Source organism: Lithobates pipiens, unplaced genomic scaffold, assembly GCF_037356315.1.
Source record: "Lithobates pipiens isolate NorthernLeopardFrog02 unplaced genomic scaffold, aLitPip1_a1.2 Scaffold_23, whole genome shotgun sequence".
NCBI classification, from domain to species: Eukaryota; Metazoa; Chordata; class Amphibia; order Anura; family Ranidae; genus Lithobates; species Lithobates pipiens.
In genome coordinates, this window is record NW_027507785.1 from 43,587,996 (window position 1) to 43,615,173 (window position 27,178).

The window sequence follows — 27,178 nt, forward strand, 5'->3', positions numbered from 1 at the left end:
ACGACAAGCGCCAAAAAAGAATCTTCGCCAAGATCTTTCTATCAACATTGAGAAGACTGATGGGGCGCCAGTTCTCAATCATTGAGGGGTCTTTACCTTTTGACAGAAGAATCACAGCTGATTGCCTCATGGAGGGAGGGAGCGAACCCTCTTCTAGACAGCTGTTATAAACCTCCGCTAAAAAGGGAGCCAGAATGGACTTAAAACACTTGTAGAATTCAGCTGTCAACCCATCTGGCCCAGGCGATTTTTTGGTAGCCAGCTTCTCTATAGCATGAACTACCTCATCCACTGAAATTGGTTCTGTCAAATCCATCAAAGGCAATGTACCATTTCCCAATCCTGGAGTAGAATCCAGAAAGCTTTCCATCTTGTCCCGACAAAGGTCCTTTCTTCCCAGAAGGTCTGCATAATATGATCTGAAGATCTCCAGGATCCCTGATCTGGACTTCACCAGGGAACCCGTACTATCCCTCAGGCCTATGACCGTCTTAACTGCTATGCCTTGCTTACAGTTCTGGTAAGGATCAGGCGAGTGATATTTTCCATAATCCCTCTCCAGAACCAAGGAGGCATGCCGGTCGTATTGACACTTTCTAAGAAGAAACTTGACCTCAGAGATCTCCCCTGGATCTCCTCTATACGAGACAAGACGATCAAGCTTCCTCCGCAAATGCTGGTAGGCAATGTACATACCAAGCTGCTTCTTCTTACTTATGGCCTTGAAAAGTCCAATCGCCCTTTGTTTCACAAGCTCCCACCACTCTGACTTACTGCTGCAAAAGTCCAGAATAGAAACCTGTGCCTGGAAAAAATCCTCAAAGGATTGTCTTACCTCTACGTCTTCCAGGAGAGCCGAATTCAGTTTCCAGGTACCCCTTCCCCTGGGTGGAGTGTCCGAGGCATTCAGAGTCACAGAGAGCATACAGTGGTCAGAGAACTCCACCGCCCTCAACTCAGGAGCCGAGAAAGCAGAGTTCTCCTTTAAAAAAAACCTATCTATTCTACTCTGACTATTCCCTCTCTGAAATGTGAATCCCGTGCTGCCAGGGCAGTGCTTAATATGCACATCTACCAGGCCTGCTTGTCTCACCATATCTCTAAGAAAAACGCTATCGTACGCCAGCCTGTCTATGGAACCTCTCCTGTCTTCAGACCTAATTATGGTGTTAAAATCACCTCCAAAGACAACCTGCTGGGACGTAAAAAGGAAGGGCTTGATCTCTGTGAGGAGGCATTTCCTGCCCCATCTTGACTGCGGTCCATAGATATTAATCAGACGCAAGTCCTGCCCCCTAACAGAGACGTCCAAGACCATGCATCTCCCAATCTCTACCTCAATTACCCGCCGGCACGTTACCATATCGGTTTTAAAAAGGACCGCAACTCCGCTGCAGGGCTCAGCCGCAAGAGACCAAAAGGAGGGACCGCATCTCCACTCCCTTTTTGCTAGATGGACATCGGCCAAAGTATTGAGCCAGGTCTCTTGCAAAAATAAAATCTCGGCATCAAACTCGCTGAGCAAAAATAAGGCAATATCACGAGCTCTTGCAGATTTCATGCTGGCGACATTAATGGTCGCCACCTTTATCGGAGTGGGAACTGCCATCAGGATGATTGGGGTAGTCGTTTCTTAACCTTTGCCACACTCTCATCACCAGAAACAGCTCTCTTCAAACTATGTGACTCCCCCTCATCCATGGATGATAAAGAAAAAGATAAATCAGACATCCCATCACCTGACAAAACTGAAAAAGGGTTACCAGGAGGAACCCCTCCTGGGTCCGACTCTGAGGAAGAAATGACCACCTTATTTGTCTTCCTCTTCTTCTTTTTCTTCCTCCTAAACGTCTCCCACCCCTCATCATCTGAATCCCCCTCAACAGAGGGTGAGACATGGGATATGGACACCCTTCCATCAGCCCCACCCCCATCCAGCACCCCCACATTCCCCTGACCACGTTTGCGCTGCCGAGGGACGGGGACTGGAGGCTGAGAAGGAAGATCCGCTAAACCTGCCCCCCCAGCAGCTTCCGCTAGTCTGGAGGACCTACGTACAGCAGGAATAGGGACCACCACATGGGGGACAGACTTAGGGACCACATCACTAGAGGGGACAGAATCTGAAGCAACAGATGGAACTGACACAGGAGGGACAGACTCAGGGACAACATTACCAGGGGGAACAGAACCTGAAACAGATGGAACTGACACAGGAGGGACAGACTCAGGGACCACATTACCAGGGGAAACAGAACCTGAAACAGATGGAACAGACACAGGAGGGACAACAACAGTTCCAGCGGCCTCATCCTCCTTATCCAGCCTCTGCAGCTCAGCCTCCAATCCTGGCAGGTTATGTAAAGCCTCTGGACACTTACTGTAAGGATGGCCAAGCTGTTGGCACAGATTGCACCGAATTTGGGTACAATCCTTTGCCAAATGGTCCAGACCCTGGCATAGCGAACACTTTTTACGCGTGCAGGTAGAGGCAAAATGGCCCTTTTCACCACATTTATTGCAGACTTTGGGCTGTCCCTGGTAAAATATAGTCAGCCGATCTCTTCCCAGGAAAGCTGAACAGGGCAGATGTTGGACTACATTGCCCAGCACCCCCAGTTTTAGTGACACCGTCCAGGCCCCTGTCCATATCCCATGTTCATCCAGGACCTTCCGCAGTGGAGTGAGGACCTCACCATATCGGCGTAGCCATACTATCAAATCAGCCTCTGGTATGGATTCGTTGCGCACCAGGATGGTCACCGATTTTATCAGGGGCTGCCTGGAAATAACCTTTGGCACCAAACCACTCCACTGCGAAAGGCCCTGGCACCTCCTATGTCGCTCCCAAAATAAATCCAACCCCTCAGGTTTTACAAAAGATAAATCAAACTCATAACTCCCCACTGGGCAAATCAAAGCAAAAATATCCACAGCTTTAAACCCCATTTCCAAAATCAACTCTGCCACCCTCCCCCTCACTGGTGGGGTCCCCTCCCCCTCCCACTTGAACTGAACCACATTCCTCCTCCTATACCCACCACCAAACCCCCCTATATTGTGACCACCAATATTTACAGCATTCCCCCCACCCTCCTTGGTGCGACTCCCCACAACAGACGCATAACTCCCCATATTCCTCCCAGCAGAAGAGATATTTGTGTGTTTTGAACTGTCTGAGACATCTTTAGCAGATATCGATTGTACAGATTTGGTCTGTACAATCGATGAGTCTTTCCTCTGAGCAGAGAGAGAAATGTCATTTTTGTTTTTCCCAGCAGTATTAACCCCTCCACCATCAACACCACCACCACCACCCACCACATTCATTGTTTTATCATGACTGTCATTGTCAATACTTGCTGGTATATTCACATGTCCTGCAGTCTTCCTAGCAGTGTCAGTTCCCACTGCTGTGCTGGTGGAATCTTCATCTGGCCTGTTCTCTTCCAACAGGACAGGACTTTCTGCAGAGGACAGTGCAGGCTGGACTGACACATCCATGGCTTCCACTGCACATGGTGCAGTATACTGATCCCCTCCCCCACCAGCATCAATCAGCTCTGCTGGAACACAGAGAGGCTCAGGTGAAGCAATCACATTGCAGGTGTCAGACACAGTGTGTGAAACACATGCAGCAAATGTGGTAGTGGAACTACAGGTCTCAGCACATGCAGGTGCAGCAACATCCATGTTCAGGGGATTTGGTGCAGGTCCATCCCCATTCCCTGGCTGATTTTTCTGAACATCCTCCGGGACCTCTGATGGATTATCAGACATTACAAGCTTGTCTCCTCTCAGGGGGGATTCCATCCGCTGGATAAAGGTCAGGGTTCCATGCTCACTCTCAACCCCCTGGCTGGTTGCCGCTGGGGGGAGAGGAGGAGAGGAGCAGAGGCAGATGGACCCGGGTCATCCATATGCTGAGGCTGATCCACTGAACATGCTGAGGACTGGCTGACAAACCTTCTCTCGTTTTCAAACTTTTCTTTAAATGCTCCACTTTTTTCTTTTAGTTTTCCCAACAATAAAGTTTGCTGCTTTACTTTTTCCTCTAATTCCTGTAGCTCAGGCTTCATGGCGGTGCGATTCTTACTCCAGGCCTGGAAGTATTTGGCTTTGAAGTTCTTAAGCTCCGCTCTCAAAACCTTCAGCTTCTCCTCCGCTCTCCCAATCGCCCTAAAGCGATTAACAACCTTAAGGCTGAAGACACTGGCATCCATACCAGGGCCCGGACCCACAGACAGATCCTCCACCTCCTCCTCACTGGGCCCCGTGTCATCAGGGGGATCCATCTCAGGGCCTCCCCCAGGATCAGGCATTATTCCTGGGCCAAGCTAGCAGGCAAGGCCCAGGCTTGAAAAATGGGTGGTTCTCACAGAGAGCTCTTTGGGTGTGTCCTCCTCCTCCTTCCCACTGATCACCAATGTAAGGAACATTCTTCTCACTGATCACCAATGTAAGGAACATTCTTCTCACTGATCACCAATGTAAGGAACATTCTTCCCACTGATCACCAATGTAAGGAACATTCTTCTCACCGATCACCAATGTAAGGAACATTCTTCCCACCGATCACCAATGTAAGGAACATTCTTCTCACTGATCACCAATGTAAGGAACATTCTTCTCACTGATCACCAATGTAAGGAACATTCTTCTCACTGATCACCAATGTAAGGAACATTCTTCCCACTGATCTCCAATGTAAGGAACATTCTTCCCACCGATCACCAATGTAAGGAACATTCTTCTCACCGATCACCAATGTAAGGAGCATTCTTCTCACTGATCACCAATGTAAGGAACATTCTTCCCACTGATCACCAATGTAAGGAACATTCTTCTCACTGATCACCAATGTAAGGAACATTCTTCTCACCGATCACCAATGTAAGGAACATTCTTCCCACCGATCACCAATGTAAGGAACATTCTTCTCACCGATCACCAATGTAAGGAACATTCTTCCCACCGATCACCAATGTAAGGAACATTCTTCTCACCGATCACCAATGTAAGGAACATTCTTCTCACTGGTCACCAATGTAAGGGACATTCTTCCCACTGATCACCAATGTAAGGAACATTCTTCTCACTGATCACCAATGTAAGGAACATTCTTCTCACTGATCACCAATGTAAGGGACATTCTTCTCACTGATCACCAATGTAAGGAACATTCTTCTCACTGATCACCAATGTAAGGAACATTCTTCCCACCGATCACCAATGTAAGGAACATTCTTCTCACCGATCACCAATGTAAGGAACATTCTTCCCACCGATCACCAATGTAAGGAACATTCTTCTCACCGATCACCAATGTAAGGAACATTCTTCCCACTGATCACCAATGTAAGGAACATTCTTCCCACTGATCACCAATGTAAGGAACATTCTTCTCACTGATCACCAATGTAAGGGACATTCTTCTCACTGATCACCAATGTAAGGAACATTCTTCTCACTGATCACCAATGTAAGGAACATTCTTCTCACTGATCACCAATGTAAGGGACATTCTTCTCACTGATCACCAATGTAAGGAACATTCTTCTCACTGATCACCAATGTAAGGAACATTCTTCTCACTGATCACCAATGTAAGGGACATTCTTCTCACTGATCACCAATGTAAGGAACATTCTTCTCACTGATCACCAATGTAAGGGGCATTCTTCCCACTGATCACCAATGTAAGGGGCATTCTTCCCACTGATCACCAATGTAAGGGACATTCTTCCCACTGATCACCAATGTAAGGGGCATTCTTCCCACTGATCACCAATGTAAGGAACATTCTTCTCACTGATCACCAATGTAAGGAACATTCTTCTCACTGATCACCAATGTAAGGAACATTCTTCCCACTGATCACCAATGTAAGGAACATTCTTCCCACTGATCATCACACTAATGTATCATGAGTTGTAGATATAGTAATGTTTGGCAGGGGTCCCCTGAGGCCAGAAAGGTATTTCAGGGGTTCCTCTGTGTTGAGAAGCTGCTTTTAAGCTATAATTTTGGGTGTTTGGCCTGTGATCATCGGAGGATCATCTCCAGCTCACGTAGGACAAACTGTATAAAAATGTTCACCTTGCATCCGTTTTAGGGCTACCTGCAGTACATCCGTTCTCTTCCGCTCAACGATCTGACAGAATTATTTGGACTCCATGAAAACGCTAACATCACATTCGCACAGAACGAAAGCTTCGCCCTTCTAGCGTCTCTTGTTACTCTGCAGCCGCGGACGAAGAGCGCAGGAGGGAGCCGCGATGAGGTGAGTGTATTATCAGTATCCAGAAGCAGCTGTCTTGTTTGAACTGTTACTGATAAGCCATTTGCTTCAGATGGTGGAAGAAATCGCTGAGGGGATCCTGAAGAAGGTTCCATCGCTCATCCCTGTGCAGGAAGTGATGGCAAAATACCCCGTGATGTACCAGGAGTCCATGAACACTGTGCTGCTGCAGGAGGTCATACGGTACGGAGCAGGGGAGATGTGTTGAGGCGCACAAGTTATAACCATAAGTTATGGTGTAGCATGGTGGCCCTATAGCAGTGGCCTCAAAACTGGCACAGTTGGCCCTTTGCTCAATTTTATCATGCCCTTAGGGCATCATTCCCCCACTATCAGCAACAGTGGGGCATAGTTCCTGCCACTCACACCAATGATGGGGCAATATTCCTTCCACTGACACCAATGATGGTGCTAGTGGGAGGAATAGTGCCCCATTGTTGGAGTCTGTGAGAGAAATATCTTCCCATCTTTGGTGTCAGTGGGAGGAATAGTGCCCCAACGATGGGAAGATATTTCTCCCACTGACACCAATGATGGGACAATATTTCTCCCACTAATACCAACGATGGGGCACTATTTCTGCCAGTGACGTCAATGATGGGGCACTATTCTTTCCACAGACACCAACGATGGGACACTATTCATCCCACTGACACAAACGATGGGACATTTCCTGCCACTGACACCAATGATGGGGCACTATTCCTCCCACTGACACCAACGATGGGACACTATTCATCCCACTGACACAAACGATGGGACATTTCCTGCCACTGACACCAATGATGGGGCACTATTCCTCCCACTGACACCAACGATGGGACACTATTCATCCCACTGACACCAACAATGGGACACTTCCTGCCACTGACACCAATGATGGGGCACTATTCCTCCCACTGACACCAACGATGGGACACTATTCCTGCCACTGACACCAACGATGGGGCACTATTCCTCCCACTGACACCAACGATGGGACACTATTCCTGCCACTGACACCAACGATGGGACACTATTCCTGCCACTGACACCAACGATGGGGCACTATTCCTCCCACTGTCACCAACGATGGGACACTATTCCTCCCACTGACACCGATGGGACATTTCCTGCCACTGACACCAACGATGGGGCACCATTCCTCCCACTGTCACCAACGATGGGACACTATTCCTCCCACTGACACCGATGGGACATTTCCTGCCACTGACACCAACGATGGGGCACTATTCCTCCCACTGTCACCAACGATGGGGCACTATTCCTCCCACTGACACCAACGATCTGGCACTATTCCTGCCACTGACACCAACGATGGGACACTATTCCTGCCACTGACACCAACGATGGGACACTATTCCTGCCACTGACACCAACGATGGGACACTATTCCTGCCACTGACACCAACGATGGGGCACTATTCCTCCCACTGTCACCAACGATGGGACACTATTCCTCCCACTGACACCGATGGGACATTTCCTGCCACTGACACCAACGATGGGGCACTATTCCTCCCACTGTCACCAACGATGGGACACTATTCCTCCCACTGACACCAACGATGGGACACTATTCATCCCACTGACACCAACGATGGGACACTTCCTGCCACTGACACCAATGATGGGGCACTATTCCTCCCACTGACACCAACGATGGGACACTATTCCTCCCACTGACACCAACGATGGGGCACTATTCCTCCCACTGACACCAACGATGGGACACTATTCATCCCACTGACACCAACAATGGGACACTTCCTGCCACTGACACCAATGATGGGGCACTATTCCTGCCACTGACACCAACGATGGGACACTATTCCTGCCACTGACACCAACGATGGGGCACTATTCCTCCCACTGTCACCAACGATGGGGCACTATTCCTCCCACTGTCACCAACTAGGGCACACTATTCCTCCCACTGACACTAATGATGGGACAATATTTCTCCCACTAATACCAACGATGGGGCACTATTACTCCCACTGACACCAATGATGGGGCACTATTCCTGCCAGTGACATCAACGATTGGACACTATTCCTGCCACTGACACCAATGATGGGGCACTATTCTTTCCATTGACACCAACGATGGGACACTATTCCTCCCACTGACACCGATGGGACATTTCCTGCCACTGACACCAATGATGGGGCAATATTCCTCCCACTGTCACCAACGATGGGGCACTATTCCTCCCACTGACACTAATGATGGGACAATATTTCTCCCACTAATACCAACGATGGGACACTATTCCTCCCACTGACACCAACAATGGGACACTATTCCTGCCAGTGACACCAATGACGGAGCACTTTTACCCCGCCTAATACAAATGATAGGACATTGTTTACTCCCACTGGCCATAGTTCGCCTCCCTAAAGTTTGATGGATGGTAAAGTGGCCCCTTGTTTAGAAAGTTTAGAGACCCCGCCCTATAGCACTGGTGTCCTGGGTTCAATCCCTTCAATTAAAGCAGAGCGCTATATGCAGGGGTGTTTTCGTGTGGGATTCCTATTTTTCCAAATACCTACTGATCGCGATGAAGTTGGACATTTAGAGTGTAAGCTCCTCTGGTGCAGAGACTGATGTGACCGCGTTCTCTGTACAGCACTGTGGTATATGTCAGAGCTGAATAAAGGAAATAAATATACTAATATATATTATTCCTCCAGGTATAACCGTCTCCTTGGCGTCCTCTCCCAGACTCTGAGCGACCTTCTGAAGGCCATGAAAGGTCAGGTCGTCATGTCATCCCAGCTGGAGCTCATGGCCAACAGTCTCTATAACAATTCAGTGCCAGAACTCTGGCGGGCAAAGGTCAGAATCCAGACCCGGTTCCATCGCCCTCCTACAGCATTTTGTCCTCCTCTGTTGCTCGATCATTTGACCATGTGTTGCTTTCATCCAGGCGTATCCATCACTGAAGCCGTTGTCCTCCTGGGTGATCGACCTTCTCGAGAGAATCAAGTTCCTTCAGAAATGGATCTCGGATGGAATCCCGGCTGTCTTCTGGATCAGTGGCTTTTTCTTCCCTCAGGCTTTCCTGACCGGAACCTTACAGAACTTCGCCAGGAAACACGTCATCTCCATCGATACCATTTCCTTTGATTTTAAGGTAATTCATCTACGTCGGAAGGTCTAGGTCTGCACAAAAAGTCAACTCCTGACAATATCTTTTTGAAAGTGATGGAAACTCACTGGGTTGAAAAAAGTTGCCTCTGACATAGAGGTCGACCGATATGGGTTTTTCTCTGGCCGATGCCGATATTTAGAAATCATGGCGGCCGATAGCCGATATATGATGCTGATTTTTTTGGGCCGATATGTTAGGCCGATTTTATTTTATTTATTTTTTTTCCTTTTTTATTTATTTATTTTTTTTTTCCTTTTTTTTTATTTTTTTCCTTTTTTATTTTATTTTTTTATTTTTTTCCTTTTGTATTTTTTATTTTTTTTTCCTTTTTTTTTTTTTTTTATTTTTTTTTTTTAATGCCCCTTGATCTCATAAAATCTAACACACCTTTCCCACTGGGGTGTTTTTCAGGCGCTTTTGTGCTAAAAATAGGGCCTGTAAAGTGCCTGCAAAACGGCTCCCTTGCAGTCAGTGTGAAAGACAGAGTGCTTTCACACGGAGGCGATGCGCTGGCAGGATCTTAAAAAAAAAAAAAAAAGTCCTGCAAGCAGCATGTTTGGAGTGGTGTATACCCCTCCCCCACCACTCCTGCCCATTGATATGAATGGGCACCACTGCCGAAGCGCATGCAGTGCAATTTGGCAGCGGTGCTTCACGGGCGCATTTAAACCTCTTCCTCGGCCGCTACCCTGTTTCCCCGATAGTAAGACACCCCCGATTGTAAGACGTATCGGGAGTTTCAGAGGGGTCGGCTAATATAAGCCGTACCCCGAAAGTAAGACATATGTCTTACTTTCGGGGAAACACGGGGGTATTGCCGCCTCCCTTTCATCTAGCTGCGCGCCGCCTCCTGCCCACGTCCGCACCGTCCCCCTCTCCATACGTCGCTGCGTCTGCCATTACCCTCTGATCTTAATGAGCGCCGCCTCCTGCCCACGCCTGAGCCGTCCCCCTCTCCATACGTCACCGCGCCGTCCCCTGCACTTGTCACTGCCGCCTCCTGCTTAAAATACGGTAATGCACACAGTATTAATCATACATCAGTAAAACATACACACTGGCATACTGGGGTATCATCTGCTGTATCAGCAGGTGTCACACTGGATTAAATACAGCAGGTGGTACTGTATCACACATAAATCTGTTTTATCTTCCAGTATTCCACTGTTCGTTCTTACCATTTTTCATTGTTTTACATGTTATGCAATGTTGTAACAAGACATTCTTGGCACTTCCTTTTATAAAACTGTTTTGTGGTGAATACAATACTGTTCAGGTTGTTAATAAATGTTAATTTTATGGTTAAAACAAAAAATTAGACAATTTTTTTCCAATATAAGACATACCCCGAAAGTAAGACATAGTGGGGCTTTTGGGGATAAAAAGAAAGTAAGACACTGTCTTACTTTCGGGGAAACACGGTAGCTGGGTTATATGTGCCCCACTAGCAGCCAAATAGCACCGCTAAAAATGATGGTAAAGAGCCGCTAAAACTTTTACCATCAACACCTGCCCGCTCCAGTGTGAAAGCAGTCTTCATAAGTGATACAGAAAATTTCTTACATTTAAACATTTATTAAACAAAACAAACCTCCAATCAGTTTACTTGTATGTATGATTTAGATTAAAAAAAAACAAAAAAAAACCTATATATTAAATAAAAACAGGTAGTCAAAACTTTTGGCCGAAAAAAAAAATGGGCTAACTTTACTGTTTTTATTTATTTTTATTTTTTTTTAAATAGTGTATTTTTTTCCCCAAAAAATGCATTTGAAAGACCTCTGTGCAAATGCCATGTGACATAAAATATTGCAACAACTGCTATTTTATTCCCTAGGATCTCTGATAAAAATATATATATAATTTTTGGGGGGTCTAAGTGATTTTCTGGCAGAAAATACAGGATTTTTACTTGTAAGCAACAAGTGTCAGAAAAGATTTAGTCTTTAAATGGTTAAACTGAGAACTTCTACACACAGAGATGATTTCATTCATTCAGATGTGTAAACATTGTATCTTTCTGTTCTTTTCTTGGCAGCCCAGAGAGGAGGAAAGTCGTTTCTATGAAGACTCAGCAACTTACACTGACTTCTATACAGAAGTCATTTCAAAGTCGCGCTGTAGTTCTAAATCTGCCTTTTTATCAGTACAATCGGCCGATGCCGATTAATTAAAAAACGGCAAATATCGGCCGATATATTGGTCGACCTCTACTCTCACATCCTCTGTGGTCAATGGAACTGGAAGTGACGGTTAATCTCTGTAAAGGTGGGGGGGGGGGGGGTAAAGGCAGCAATAAAAACCTCTCGGAGCTCCTAATTCTCTCCCCCCCCCCCCCCCCGGTTCAGAAATAAAGCAAAACTTCAGGCAGCTACATCCATATATGAGATGTCTTACCTATCCAAGAATATTTGTGGCCACTCAGTACTGATATTTACACATCTCTGCCTGACAGGAGAGCTTGGTGACCTGACATTTCTCTACTGATGTTCAGTAATAATTAGGTCACCTCCCCACCCCTGTGATAGCAAAGAAGTCTTGGAGAGGAGCTTGGAACAATGGTGGTCAGTGACAAGGAATTATCAACGGTCGTTCAATTCAATTTCGTAGAGCAGAATGCTCCTAAATGGCACCCTTAAATAACCCACAAATTATGAAGTTGTATAAAGAGCGCCAGACCAAAACGAAGCCACCAAAGCTGACAGTTTATCAGATGATTAAATACAACACCAACGCATTTGGGGGGGTTCTGACCCCTTAAACATGTTCTAGGACTGTCATGGTGGAATTTTCAGTCTTCCCCGGGTCCCCCTAATGCACATATGTTAAAGACAAGGCTTTCGGGCAGAATACGGCCCACCAGGTTTTTGTCCTGTGGCTCTCGCACCCAGATCATGGTGGAAGTCTATTCTGCCACCTCCGGCTCTCACCTGCCGCTCCCACTTGTACATACAGAAGCATTCTGTGTTTACAAGGGATAGCTTTGCTCCCAAAGATCCCTGAACACACTCACGGCGGGGACAGATCTCCAGAATCTGAGATAGATAACAATCTTCCTGCAAGGCAAAGCAGATCTGCCTACACCAGGAGGTAACTAGAGCTGAATACATGGGTAGTAGAGCCGTCTACACAGGGAGGTACTAGAATCAGGCCAGTTAGGAGAAAGAGATGCGAGGAAGCTTTGGGGGGGGTTGGAGTTGCAACCCCTAAACTCTGCACTCTGTAAACAGCACACCCCTGACCCCTACACTCGGAAGTAAAGCCTTCCTGAACCTTGCACTTTGTACATATTGCACCCCCTAACCCCTGCACTCTATATGTAGCACACCTTTAAACCCTGCACTCTATACACAATGCACCCCTGAACTCTGCACTCAGCACGCTCCTAAGCTCAGCACTCGGTACGCAGGGCGCTCCTGAACTCTGCACTCGGTACGCAGGGCGCTCCTGAACTCTGCACTCGGTACGCAGGGCGCTCCTGACCTCAATACGCAGGGTGCTCCTGAACTCTGCACTTGGTACGCAGGGCGCTCCAGAACTCGGTACGCAGGGCGCTCCTGAACTCGGTACGCAGGGCGCTCCTGAACTCGGTACGCAGGGCGCTCCTGAACTCGGTACGCAGGGCGCTCCTGAACTCGGTACGCAGGGCGCTCCTGAACTCGGTACGCAGGGCGCTCCTGAACTCGGTACGCAGGGCGCTCCTGAACTCGGTACGCAGGGCGCTCCTGAACTCTGCACTCGGTACGCAGGGCGCTCCTGAACTCTGCATTGTACTCCTGAACTTTGTATGTAGTGCACCCCTGAACCCTGCCCTCTGTACATAGCGTACCCCTCAACCTTGCCCTCTGTATAACGCACACCCCTGAACCCTGCATTCAGTGCGTAGCACACTTTTGAACTCTACATTTAAGGCACTCCTGAACCCCGCACTCTGTACATAACACAAAACAAATACAACCGTCCCTCTGAGGGTAACCATTCTGCTCATGCAGCCTGTGATAAAATTGAGTTTGACACCCCTGTCCTAATGTCTGCCCATGTTTTAAACCATATCTACACATCATTGTGCAGATTTATTGATGTTATCCATTTGCCTGTTGCAGGTTCTGCAGGAGACAGTGTCAGAGCTGCAGCAGCGCCCTCCAGAGGGGTGTTACATATATGGCCTGTTCCTGGAAGGAGCGTGTTGGGACAAGACGACAATGCAGCTGGCAGAATCAAGGCCTAAAGAACTTTACACAGAGATGGCGGTCATCTGGCTAGTACCAGTGGCTGAACGTAAACCTTCCACCTCCGGGACCTACCTGTGCCCCATCTACAAGACCCTGACCCGAGCAGGTAAAGTGGGACTTAGAAGAGGACGAATCTCCTATTTACTACAGAACAGGGATATTCAGGCAGACAGATTCGATTTTGTGCAGGTGGATGGACCACATACTTTACAATCTGATCACAAGATATCTCATTTTGATCAACATTTCAATCAGTTATTGGTGGATGGTGGCGTTTTTTCCATTGGTTACAACATGTATTCTTAATTTCATTAAAGAGGAAGTACGGTAAACCCTGATTGGTTTACTTCCTCTTTCATTCCCTGCAAAGGTAAAGCATAATGGACTACTGTGCATCGCATCGCATCACATAGTAGTCCATTATGTGTCACTTACCTGACACAGGAGCCAGCGATGTCACTGCTGTCCCCTGTAGTCCGCCGCATCCATCTTCTTGGTGGATCTCGCTGCTCCGCCGCTGTCATTCGGCGGAAACGCGATGACGTCACTCATGCACACGGGAGCCGCCACTCGCGGCATATCGCCGTTGACCGCGGCTCGCTCAGTGCGCCTGCGCACCGCTGTCTATGGCACATGCGTCGTAGACAGCGGTGCCTGTCTTTCTGCATATATCTCCTAAACTGTGTAGGTTTAGGAGATATTTCTTGGACCTACAGGTAAGCCTTAATCTAGGCTTTCCTGTAGGTCAAAGTGTGTTGTAAGGGTTTACAACCACTTTAGGCCGGGTTCACACACCGCTGCGATGCGGGAACGCCGCGAATCCGCTGCGTTTTCCCGCATCGCATTACTCCCGCCGGCAGTTCACACTGCCCTATGCGGACGGCTGGGAGTGTCAATGATATGTTAATGACACCCCCAGATCCGTCCGCATATCGCAGTGCGATCTGCCAACTCGCACAGGAATCGGATCGCATGGTGTGAACCCCCATGCGATCCGATTCTGTTGCGGACCAAAAAAAGGGTCCCGTGCGAGTTTGCTGCGGGACCGATGCGAATTCAGCTATACTATCTGTATGGCTGAACTCGCATCGCTACGGAGATCGGATGTGATTTGCGGTGCGAATCACATCCGGATCTCCCCCCGCAGCAGTGTGAACCCAGCCTAAAACACAATATTCGTTTTTACCGCTAGAAGAGACAGGACAGAAAGTGAGGAACCCCTATGAGGATAAAGCCGGCCATAAATGGATTGAAATCAGGCCAGCTCAACTGGAGACCACCAAATTTCAATCCATCTATGAGCAGCCTTATGGCTATAGCTGGTGGCACTAAGCACTGTATTCTGACAGCAAGGAAACCTCCCACTGTCAGAATACAATAGCGCACTGCGAGGGATTCCCCCCTCAATAACGACTGTGTGGACTGGGGAAATCGAGCGATTTTCTTCAGAATAGTGCAGAACATATGGTCAGGCTAAGTTTCGCCTATGAGGATAGATAGAAGGTCCCTGTAAAGGCAAAGGCCAGCTGGTCAAAGTAGGAAGGATCCACGTCTCTACTCATCTGACCCCATATGGGACAAGAAACCAAAACCCGATACCGAAAGAGATTGTTAAAACCGGCAATCGCCATGCCAAGGCAAGCTTCATCAAGGAGAGTCCTGGAATAGTATAAAACCACAACCTGTAAGCGGAAAAGAAAGCCACACACCAAGCAGCCCTGTGCATCAAAAAGTTGTTAGACTGAAGCTGCTATCTCCGTCCTGGCCACACCCTATGACCCGTTTCACCCCAACCACGAGGATTAGTCATGGAGGCCTCCACAACTAAGCTCTTTGGGTGGGGCAAAATACGTCAGAGGGGGGCGCCAGGCAGAGATAGACGGAGGCTGCTGACAACTCTTTGATGCATAGGGCTGCTTGGAGTGCGGCTTATGGGACATCATTTTCATTATGTGGCTCTGACCATAGTCTAGACCAGGGGTCTCAACAGGTCAGGTTTTCAGGCTTTCCTTTATTTTGCACAGGTGATTTGAGCAGTTTCACTGCCTTAGTAATTACCACACCTGTTTCACCTGAGGGAAACCCTGAAAACATAACCTGTTTGAGCGCCTTGAGGACTGGAGTTGACAAACACTAGTCTAGATCAGGGATCTCCAACGCATGGCCCACCGGGGTGTTTTTTCTGGCCCCACCTTGAGTCCTCAGACTCTCTGTAGGATCGTTTTCTGCTCAAGCTATGTTGGGAGGCAGAACCTGCACTGCACACTCACCCCTGGCAGTATGCAGTGCAGGTCCTGCAATTCGACAAAGCCCGCCAACCTGGTGCCTCAATAAGTTGTTGGTTGCTAGGACATGCTGCACCACACCACCAATTTTGCATACCATGTGCCAGTGTACTAGCCGGGCAGGAGCCTGGAGGTGCAGCAGAACTGCACTGAAGCCAGACACCGATGTAAGTGGGACACAAATGTGACTGCTGGTGCTGTACGGGGGTCTCTGATGGGGATAAAAACATTGTGGGGGGTGGTCTCTGATGCGGAAACAAATATGCCAGGCTTTCTGATGGGGAATGGGGATACACATATACCGGGGGGGTCTCTCTCTGGTTAGATCACAAATATCTGTTACAACCACAAATATGTGGGGGGGGGGGTCTCTGATACAACCACAAATATGGGGGGTCTCTGATGTGGTCACAAATATGTGTGGTTATATGGGGGGGGTCTCTGATGGGGATCCAAATATATACAGGGGGATCTCTGATTCTTACACATATGCGGGGGGGTCTCTGATGGGGACACAAATATGGGGGGGATCTCTGATGGGGACACAAATATGGGAGGGTCTCTGATGGGGACACAAATATGGGGGATCTCTGATGGGGACACAAATATGGGGGGGATCTCTGATGGGCACACAAATATGGGGGGATCTCTGATGGGGACACAGATATGGGGGGATCTCTGATGGGGACACAAATATGGGGGGGATCTCTGATGGGGACACAGATATGGGGGGATCTCTGATGGGCACACAAATATGGGGGGATCTCTGATGGGGACACAAATATGGGGGGGATCTCTGATGGGGACACAGATATGGGGGGATCTCTGATGGGCACACAAATATGGGGGGATCTCTGATGGGGACACAAATATGGGGGGATCGCTGATGGGGACACAAATATGGGGGATCTCTGATGGGGACACAGATATGGGGGGATCTCTGATGGGCACACAAATATGGGGGGATCTCTGATGGGGACACAAATATGGGGGGATCGCTGATGGGGACACAAATATGGGGGGGATCTCTGATGGGGACACAGATATGGGGGGATCTCTGATGGGCACACAAATATGGGGGGATCTCTGATGGGGACACAAATATGGGGGGATCGCTGATGGCGACACAAATATGGGAGGGGTCTCTGATGGCGACACAAATATGGGGGGGGATCTCTGATGGGGACACAAATATGGGGGGGATCTCTGATGGGGACACAAATATGGGGGGGTCTCTGATGGGGACACAAATATGGGGGGTCTCTGATGGGGACACAAATATTGGGGGGATCTCTGATGGGGACACAAATATGGGGGGGATCTCTGATGGGGACACAAATATGCACTGAAGCCAGACACCGATGTAAGTGGGACACAAATGTGACTGCTGGTGCTGTATGGGGGTCTCTGATGGGGATAAAAACATTGTGGGGGGTGGTCTCTGATGCGGAAACAAATATGCCAGGCTTTCTGATGGGGAATGGGGATACACATATACCGGGGGGGTCTCTCTCTGGTTAGATCACAAATATCTGTTACAACCACAAATATGTGGGGGGGGGGTCTCTGATACAACCACAAATATGGGGGGTCTCTGATGTGGTCACAAATATGTGTGGTTATATGGGGGGGGTCTCTGATGGGGATCCAAATATATACAGGGGGATCTCTGATTCTTACACATATGCGGGGGGGTCTCTGATGGGGACACAAATATGGGGGGGATCTCTGATGGGGACACAAATATGGGAGGGTCTCTGATGGGGACACAAATATGGGGGATCTCTGATGGGGACACAAATATGGGGGGGATCTCTGATGGGCACACAAATATGGGGGGATCTCTGATGGGGACACAGATATGGGGGGATCTCTGATGGGGACACAAATATGGGGGGGATCTCTGATGGGGACACAGATATGGGGGGATCTCTGATGGGCACACAAATATGGGGGGATCTCTGATGGGGACACAAATATGGGGGGGGTCTCTGATGGGGACACAGATATGGGGGGATCTCTGATGGGCACACAGATATGGGGGGATCTCTGATGGGGACACAAATATGGGGGGATCGCTGATGGGGACACAAATATGGGGGATCTCTGATGGGGACACAGATATGGGGGGATCTCTGATGGGGACACAAATATGGGGGGATCGCTGATGGGGACACAAATATGGGGGGATCTCTGATGGGGACACAGATATGGGGGGATCTCTGATGGGCACACAGATATGGGGGGATCTCTGATGGGCACACAAATATGGGGGGATCTCTGATGGGGACACAAATATGGGGGGGATCGCTGATGGCGACACAAATATGGGAGGGTCTCTGATGGCGACACAAATATGGGGGGGGATCTCTGATGGGGACACAAATATGGGGGGGATCTCTGATGGGGACACAAATATGGGGGGGTCTCTGATGGGGACACAAATATGGGGGGGTCTCTGATGGGGACACAAATATTGGGGGGATCTCTGATGGGGACACAAATATGGGGGGGATCTCTGATGGGGACACAAATATGGGGGGGATCTCTGATGGGGACACAAATATGCAGGGGGGTCCTTCCTGTGTCCATTAATGGATGAGAAAGAAAGTTTATTTTTTCCCCCCTAACCAGTAGAAGAACCCCTTCAGCCTGTCACCATCACCCCCTTACAGATGCACCTTCCAGATTCTGTATAACAAATCATTGGTTGACCAGAATTGTTTCCTCCCCTCAGGAACGCTCTCCACCACGGGACATTCCACCAATTACGTCATCGCAGTGGAGCTCCGCAGCAGCCAACCGCAAACCCACTGGATAAAAAGGGGCGTGGCCCTGATCTGTGCTCTGGACTATTGATTGGACGCTGTGCCAAATAACTTTCTGTAAACTTCAGGGACATTTCCAGAAAATTAACATTTAAAAAAAGAAGTATCAGTTTCAATGATCTCAGACATTTGTAAAGGCGTGTTGGGTATTTTCTTCACCGTTTTCCTACATTTCAAACTAAAAATAGCACAAAATAAATTCCATTTATACTGTACTTTTTGCAGATAATTTTGTCCAATTTAAATCCATCAAAAGTAAGAGAAGATGGTGTCACTTTTTGTGCTGGAGTTTCATTATTTTATCTAATTTTCACATTTCTTTTCCCTCCCAATTCCATTTTGTCGGAAAACCCCCCCAAAGATATAGATATAAAAGAGGGTACAAATGTTGCAATACAAACAGCAATTCAGATGATCCTTAAAGACGCCCCTGTGAGTACCCGTCACCTACCATTCATAAACTTCCATTATCACTGCAGTGGGAGGCACTTTGTACCTTTACCTGGTGACGGGGAGGCGGCATCCACTGTACTGGTCGGCCATGAAAAGATTGGCACATTGTAATGGTGGCCATGCCACCCCCTAAGAGGTTTTCCTATAAGCCAAACAAGACTCTGCCCTACTCCAGTGCGGGGCTTGGCCAACTCTGCTTTTCTCCAGTAGACAAAACTGGCCGACTCCTGCGCAGGGGGGTTGGCCCGACTCCTGCGCAGGGGGGTTGGCCCGACTCCTGCGCAGGGGGGTTGGCCCGACTCCTGCGCAGGGGGGTTGGCCCGACTCCTGCGCAGGGGGGTTGGCCCGACTCCTGCGCAGGGGGGTTGGCCCGACTCCAGCGCAGGGGGGTTGGCCCGACTCCAGCGCAGGGGGGTTGGCCCGACTCCAGCGCAGGGGGGTTGGCCCGACTCCAGCGCAGGGGGGTTGGCCCGACTCCAGCGCAGGGGGGTTGGCCCGACTCCAGCGCAGGGGGGTTGGCCCGACTCCGCCCACCTCTTGTGCAGCGATTGGTTGAATGATTAATATTTCAATGGTACAGTTATTAGTCCACTTTAACAGTAATTAAAGCCCATTTAATAAAAGCATTGTTGTACTCCAGGCCCTCTGTCAGGTTTTAGCTATACAGTTAAACAGAATGTAAAATGTTTTTTCACATATTAATGATTATTCTTTATATTTATCAACAAAATAAATATATATATATATATATATATACACACACAAAGTATAATATCCTTTCTAGAGCTCTTTACTTCAATGCTGTAAATAAAAGTGTAATTTGATCTCCTGCTGTTCAGTTCTATGTATCACATACCATCTAAAGCAGGGGGTGTCCTATCTTTTGACCCTCCTGGGCCACATTGGAAGAAGAGAAATTGCACTAAACTTACAATATGCACATTAGCTACACTAATAATAAGGATAGCCAATGATCAGTTCCTCCTGCGGCTCTCATAGGGTAGGTGTGGCCACTCTAGACTCCGCCGGCTGCGCCTGTTCACAGCTTTTTACACAGCCAGAGATTATCTGCGGTGTGCGCTACTGGATGCAAAGGGCGTCCAACGGTGATCACTTCAGGTAATCACTTGCTGTGTAGAGAGCGTGAATAGGTGTGGCTGCCGGTAAACTGTCATAGTGAAAGGGGGCGGCAGCCACACCTACCTGCTGAGAGCCGCAGGAGGAACTGCTAAAATTTGCACCTGCTCCAATTGCCAATGCGAATATAGCCTATGTATGTAATGTGTGGTGAGGTGGGTGTGGGGGGGGTGAGTGAGTGGGTGGTGGCAGAGGCGACTCTCTAATTAGGCGGCCGCCTAAGGCCTCGCCCTCCCAAGGGCCTCGTGGCCCCCTAGTTTACCTAAAGAGCCGCCTCTGGCTAGCCTCATACATCAGTCCCAGTACAGTGAGCGGAGCTTCGTGCCTGCCTCGTTCAGTGTACAGTCATTCCATGGGGGTGCATGTGACGGGGGGGGGGTGTGCATGTGACTGGGGGGGGGGGTATATGTGACTAGGGGGGTGCATGTGCCTGTGGAGAGTGTACATGTCCTCTGCCAGTGTGCCTGCCTGTGGTTGACAGCCCGGGTCCCCCTGACCTGACTCCATCCACCCTCATCCCTGGCCACCCAGGGCTCCACTGTGGTGGTCGGGAGGTCCCAGCTCAGTCCAGTGCCGATCCTCAGCCACGGTGGGCAGGGCGCTCTTCATTCTGCTCTGGCACTACTCATAAATCGGCTTCTCTGTGGCTAGCTCCCACCAGGAGCTCTTCCACTATGGTGAGCCCAAGGGGACCTACTGCTGCCCAACAGGGATGATGAGACCTCCGAGGTGGTGAAATTTCACACAGCCCCTTCTCTTCTATGAGGCTGAGTTCAAAGAGCTCTATGTGAGTACAGTACTGAGAGAGATAGAGCACACTGACACCAGCACTGAGAGTGTACAATGGCACCAGCACAGAGAGACAGGGTACTGGCACCAGCACTGAGATAGAGCAAATTGACACCAGCACTCTTAATATATGCAATTACATTTTATTGCTTGAATTCTTTTTTCCCTTGTGGATGTGAGTGGGGCCTCATGTCTAAGTTATGCCTAAGACCACACAAAGTCTAGGGCCGCCTCTGGGTGGTGGACCTGCAATCAATTGAAATATGGGGGGGGGGGTGCACAGTCCTAGCCCAGTACCCCTCTAAATCCGACCATGCAGCATTTACTTACCCCTGCTACCGGTGTTATTGCAAACATGGCAGCCCCGGCATCCCTGCAGCCATTCATTTGCCTGGCTTGTCTGTCGGCTGTGCTTGCCCCAGAGTCCCTCTAGCACTACTACAACCATTTTGTGAAAGACATCACAATTCTGGGGTCACACAAACCTGCAGAGCCACTGCGTCAGAAACAGCCGGCATTACCTAAAACACTGCAGCAGGGACCGTGCTTTTTACGATTTATAACATGGAAGCCTATATACCACCAGGCAAGTATCTGTATATCACACAATCTATTCCAAACATGCCGTGGATTATCTCAAAAAATCATCACATCCTGATCAATTGGATAACATTTATTATTCCACAATAAGTACTGTGATTGGCTGAAGAGTTGTGACATGATCATGAGGAGGTTATGGATCCAGCCAGTGGGGTTGATTGTACAGTTTGTAAAAATGGGTCCGGCCCGCAGCGTGACAACAGTGATTGTAATATGGAGCTAGTGACACAGAGGAACCGTCTTCTGACAACTGTCATGGAGGGATCCCAGCCTGGAAAATCCCTGATAAGGAATTTTTATCAGGTGACTACGCTGGAAAGGGGGAGAGGGGGGGGGGAGTAAGGTGTAGGCAGATCACATGATGCGGGTATGAAAAGATCATTGGAGCACGTGCCATACATTACCTGTGGGGAGGGGACGAGTATATATGGGGGAATTATAAAAACAGTTTATATACATCATATACAGGCGTGTCAGGACAGTCTGTCTGGGTGGTACCTCTAAAAAGGGGTTTTGGGGGGTTACTGGCGCTTGGCTTTGTACGGGCGCGAGCGTTTGCGGCGGTCGGGCTTCCTCTGTTTGTGCAGGCGGCCGATGCTGACCCCCTGCCGCCTCCTGACCGAAATGTTCTGCTCCACCAGACTCGCCAGCATGCCTGAAGGGACGGAATAGAGAGGGTTAATACGGTGAACCCCTGTATATGTAAAAGCGAGACCCCCATCCCACTGTGGACCCTGAAAACAGTCCTGGCAAGGTGAGAGATACAAAATCTAAGCCCCCCCCCCCTCCATGTTGAGGGCATGTGGGCTGGTATGGTTCAGGAGGGAGCGGAGGGGACTTCGCTCCAAAACCCACCCCTTTCCTGACCTGCATGCTCGGATAAGAGTCTGGTATGGATTTTAGGGGGGGACCCTATGCCATTTTTTATATTTTGGCATAAGAGCCATACCAGACTCAGAGGGACGGTTAAGGATTTAGGGGGGGGAGCAGTGATGATCAGGTACACCAACTGCTATACATTTTTAAATTTAAAAAAAAAAATGTTATCTTATTTTAACACACTGTGGTCAGAGCATTATGATGTTACCATAGTAACACTGTACTACTCTGGAGAAGTGATTTTTTTGTTTTACACTTCATGACTGCTTATAGCAATGAATTTCATTGCTATAAGCAAGCATTTTACTGAATGAAATTGATTCATTACGTTTGTTTTATTGCGATTGCCACAGCTAATCACCCGGTACTGATGGGCTGTAATTGGCTCTGTCTGTACCATGTGACCAATCACAGCTAGCAACACAATTATACACAATGGATGGCATGAAAAGCAGCTATCCATTGTTTACAATTGTCATGTGATCTGTTGTGATTGGTCACAGAGATCACATGGTACCGGTAGCGGGCTTCTACACTGATCAGTCATCGGCTGTGTCCGATGGGCACAGCCGGTGACAGACCGCGACGCTCACGCCGTGAGGCGTGATCCGGGAGGACGCCGCGAGGCGTGATCAGGGAGGACGCCGTGTGACGTCACGCCCGGCCTATAGAAAAATTATTGGTTAAAGAGAACCTGTCTCATATGGTACCGGTAGCGGGCTGCTACACTGATCAGTCATCGGCTGTGTCCGATGGGCACAGCCGGTGACAGACCGCGACGCAGTGAGGCGTGATCCGGGAGGACGCCGCGAGGCGTGATCCGGGAGGACGCCGCGAGGCGTGATCCGGGAGGACGCCGCGAGGCGTGATCCGGGAGGACGCCGCGAGGCGTGATCCGGGAGGACGCCGCGAGGCGTGATCCGGGAGGACACCGTGTGACGTCACGCCCGGTCTATAGCAAAATTATTGGTTAAAGAGAACCTGTCTCCAAAAAATCATCACATTGGGGACACACACAAAATGCACCCTTCACCTGTGTAGACAAAAAAACCTTGCACCAGCCCTGCCCCCATCCACCGACGGTCATAGCAGTAAAGTATTGACACCCAATTCCAACAGATTCCCTTTAAGACACACAAAGTGAACCTCAGAGTCCTGAACTCACCTTCCTGGGCCAGCATGGAGATGAAGGCGCAGATGAACTCGTCGTAGTTGTGGGTTCTTCTCTGATCATCGATCTGAAGACAAAACAAGGAGGTCTGGTCACATCTCAGTCCAGAGATCGCACAGAGAAGAGCTGAGCGACTACAGGACGCCCTACCTTGAATTTTTTGCGTTTCTCCAGCTCCTCCCTCAGGGAGGCCTCCGAGGCGGCTATTTCAGCTTCTACACATTTTAACAAAGCCAAGAGCTCCTAGGACAAAAAAAAAGAAAAAAAAAGAGGCAAGTTAACTAAAAGGACTTAAAAAGTGGACCGGTCGGTAAATTTCAGACAGACACATCCCAATGTACAGCAGCAACAGCATTGTTCTTCCTCCAAACACGGCGAGTCCCCCTCCTCGAGAGGGCACAGGTACAGTCATGCCAATCAGCATCTGAAGGATTGAGGGGAAAGTGCCTTGGGCAGATGAGACCGAAATTGAACTCTTTGGCATTAACTTGACTCGCCATGTTTGGGGAAAAAAAAATAAAAAATGCTGACTATGACCCTAAGAAGACCATCCCTACAGTCACACACGGAGGTGGGAACATGAACACCATCCCTACAGTCACACACGGAGGTGGGAACATGAACACCATCCCTACAGTCACACACGGAGGTGGGAACATGAACACCATCCCTACAGTCACACACAGAGGGGGGAACATGAACACCATCCCTACAGTCACACACGGAGGTGGAAACATGATGCTTTGGGGGTGTTTCTCTGATAAAGGTCCAGGCTGACTCTGCCCCATTGAGGGACCAATGGACGGGACCATGTATTGTAAAATCTTGGATGAGAACCTTCTTCCCTCAGCCAGAACACTGAAGATGGGTCATGGATGGGTCTTCCAGCATAACAATAACCCAAAACATATCACCAAGGCAACAAAGGAGTGGCTCAGGAAGAAGCAGATTAAGGTCATGGGGTGGACTAGCCAGTCTCCAGACCTTAATCCTATAGAAAATGTATGGAGGGAGCTGAAACTTTCGAGTTGCCAAGAAACCTCAAGGATTTAGAGAAGATCTGTAAAGAGAGGACCAAAATCCCTCCTGAGATGTGCAAACCTGGTCAGCAACTACAAGAAACGTCTGACCTCTGATCAATGTTTTGCTTGGGGATCAAATACTTATTTTACTCACTGAACTGCAACTCCATTTATAACATTTGTATTGTGTTTTTTTTCTGGATTGTTGGTTGATATTCTGTCTCCATCATATAAAATACACCTATGATAAAAATTATAGACCCTTCATTTCTATGTAAGTGGGCAAAACTTATACAATCTTCAGGGGCTCAAATCGTTATTTCCCCCCCCCACTGTATATAAAGGATATGAACCCGAATAAGGCGTTCTGGGTAATATTAGATGTTTGCCCCCCCCTGTGTGCCTCTCCTTACCTTCGGTGAGAACCGCTCCCCCCTTGGGGGATCAGAACTCTCGCTGCCATCCTCAGCTTTGATTTTTGGGGAAACCTTCCCGGAATCTGGTTGATATGAACAGAGATGATTAACAATCCCCCCCCCATTGGAAAACACATTCCTCCTCACACAATGTATACAGAATCCTCCCCTCCCCTCCCCACCCCCTTCTTACCAGTCCGGCTCAGTGTGTAGATCTGTCCATCCCGGGTGAGGTGCAGAATTCCAGTGCCGACCAGGGGCCCGAGTTCCCGCACTGCGCGGTTATACCGTACGCTATCCAACCGCGAGAGAGGCTCATCCTCCCCGAACAGAACCTTGGAGAGGTGCAGGGTGACGGGGCTGGAGGGCCTGGTGGGGTTGGCGGACCTCAGAGGCGAACGCAGCGGGGAGTTGAAGGCGCTCCCGATCTCAGAGGCGGTGTCTGTGCTCTCGTTGCTGGGGGTGGGAGACGGCTGGGAATGGGGGGCCGCGGGGGCCCCCGTCTTTATAGAGAGCGGGGAGCACATTTCTCGCTGAGTTTCTTTTAATTTTTCTACCAGAACGCTGGCGGGAAGCTCCGGCCCGGGAGGTGGGGGAAGAGCCCCCGAACTTCTTCTCTTGAACCTGCTGGAGACATTAAACATTAACCACGTCAATTCTGGGCCAATTCCGGCACTTCTCTCATACAAGAAAATATCTGCATTTTTTTTTTTGCTAGAAAATTATTTAGAACCCCTAAACATTATATATACAGTATGTCACAAAAGTAAGTACACCCCTCACATTTTTGTAAATCTTTACTTCTCTCTTTTCATGTGACAACACTGAAGAAATGACACTTGTCTACAATGTAAAGTAGTGAGTGTACAGCTTGTATAACAGTGTAAATTTCCTGTCCCCTCAAAATAACTCAACACACAGCCATTAATGTCTAAACCGCTGGCAACAAAAGTCAGTACACCCCTAAGTGAAAATGTCCAAATTGGGCCCAATTAGCCATTTTCCCTCCCCGGTGTCATGTGACTCGTTAGTGTTACAAGGTCTCAGGTGTGAATGGGGAGCAGGTGTGTTAAATTTGGCGTTATCGCTCTCACTCTCTCATACTGGTCACTGGAAGTACAACATGGCACCTCATGGCAAAGAACTCTCTGAGGATCTGAAGATAAGAATTGTTGCTCTACATAAAGATGGCCTAGGCTATAAGAAGATTGCCAAGACCCTGAAACTGAAACTACAGCACAGTGGCCAAGACCATACAGCGGTATAACAGGACAGGTTCCACTCAGAACAGGCCTCGCCATGGTCCACCAAAGAAGTTGAGGTCACGTGCTCAGCGTCATATCCAGAGGTTGTCTTTGGGAAATAGACGTATGAGTGCTGCCAGCATTGCTGCAGAGGTTGTAGGGGTGGGGGGTCAGCCTGTCAGTGTTTAGACCATACGCCGCACACTGCATCAAATTGGTCTGCATGGCTGTCGTCCCAGAAGGAAGCCTCTTCTAAAGATGATGTACAAGAAAGACCACAAACAGTTTACTGAAGACAAGCAGACTAAGGAGATGGATTACTGGAACCATGTCCTGTGGTCTGATGAGACCAAGATAAAGGCATTTGGTGTCAGATGGTGTCAGGCGTGTGTGGGGGCAACCAGGTGAGGAGGACAAAGACAAGTGTGTCTTGTCTACAGTCAGGCATGGTGGTGGGAGTGTCATGGTCTGGGGCTGCATGAGTGCTGCCGGCACTGGGGGGCTACAGATCATTGAGGGGACCATGAATGCCAACATGTACTGTGACATACTGAAGCAGAGCATGATCCCCTCCCTTCAGAGACTGGACCGCAGGGCAGTATTCCAACATGATAACCACCCCAAACACACCTCCAAGATGACCACTGCCTTGCTAAAGAAGCTG

General features: G+C 48.8%; 2 protein-coding genes across 5 annotated transcripts in view; one reads left to right on the forward strand and one right to left on the reverse strand.

The window, feature by feature from the left end:
• Window positions 1-20,023, forward strand: part of DNAH1 (dynein axonemal heavy chain 1) — a 145,636-nt gene extending 125,613 nt beyond the window's left edge. For both annotated transcript variants that reach the window (XM_077451483.1, XM_077451484.1), the window contains 6 exons: window positions 6,116-6,283; window positions 6,354-6,484; window positions 8,998-9,142; window positions 9,234-9,440; window positions 13,562-13,796; window positions 18,713-20,023. In XM_077451483.1, the coding sequence (XP_077307609.1) occupies window positions 6,116-6,283; window positions 6,354-6,484; window positions 8,998-9,142; window positions 9,234-9,440; window positions 13,562-13,796; window positions 18,713-18,834 (1,008 nt within the window). In that variant the 3' untranslated portion in view covers window positions 18,835-20,023. The remainder of the gene's footprint in view (window positions 1-6,115; window positions 6,284-6,353; window positions 6,485-8,997; window positions 9,143-9,233; window positions 9,441-13,561; window positions 13,797-18,712) is intronic.
• A 1,817-nt stretch (window positions 20,024-21,840) lies between these two features.
• Window positions 21,841-27,178, reverse strand: part of BAP1 (BRCA1 associated deubiquitinase 1) — a 31,901-nt gene continuing 26,563 nt past the window's right edge. For 2 of the 3 annotated variants that reach the window (XM_077451486.1, XM_077451487.1), the window contains exons 13-17: window positions 25,464-25,897; window positions 25,268-25,353; window positions 23,983-24,075; window positions 23,827-23,899; window positions 21,841-22,437 (exon numbers count right to left, since the gene is read on the reverse strand). In XM_077451486.1, coding sequence (XP_077307612.1) covers window positions 22,304-22,437; window positions 23,827-23,899; window positions 23,983-24,075; window positions 25,268-25,353; window positions 25,464-25,897 — 820 coding nt within the window. In that variant the 3' untranslated portion in view covers window positions 21,841-22,303. The remainder of the gene's footprint in view (window positions 22,438-23,826; window positions 23,900-23,982; window positions 24,076-25,267; window positions 25,354-25,463; window positions 25,898-27,178) is intronic. The other variant, XM_077451485.1, reaches the window with a different exon arrangement.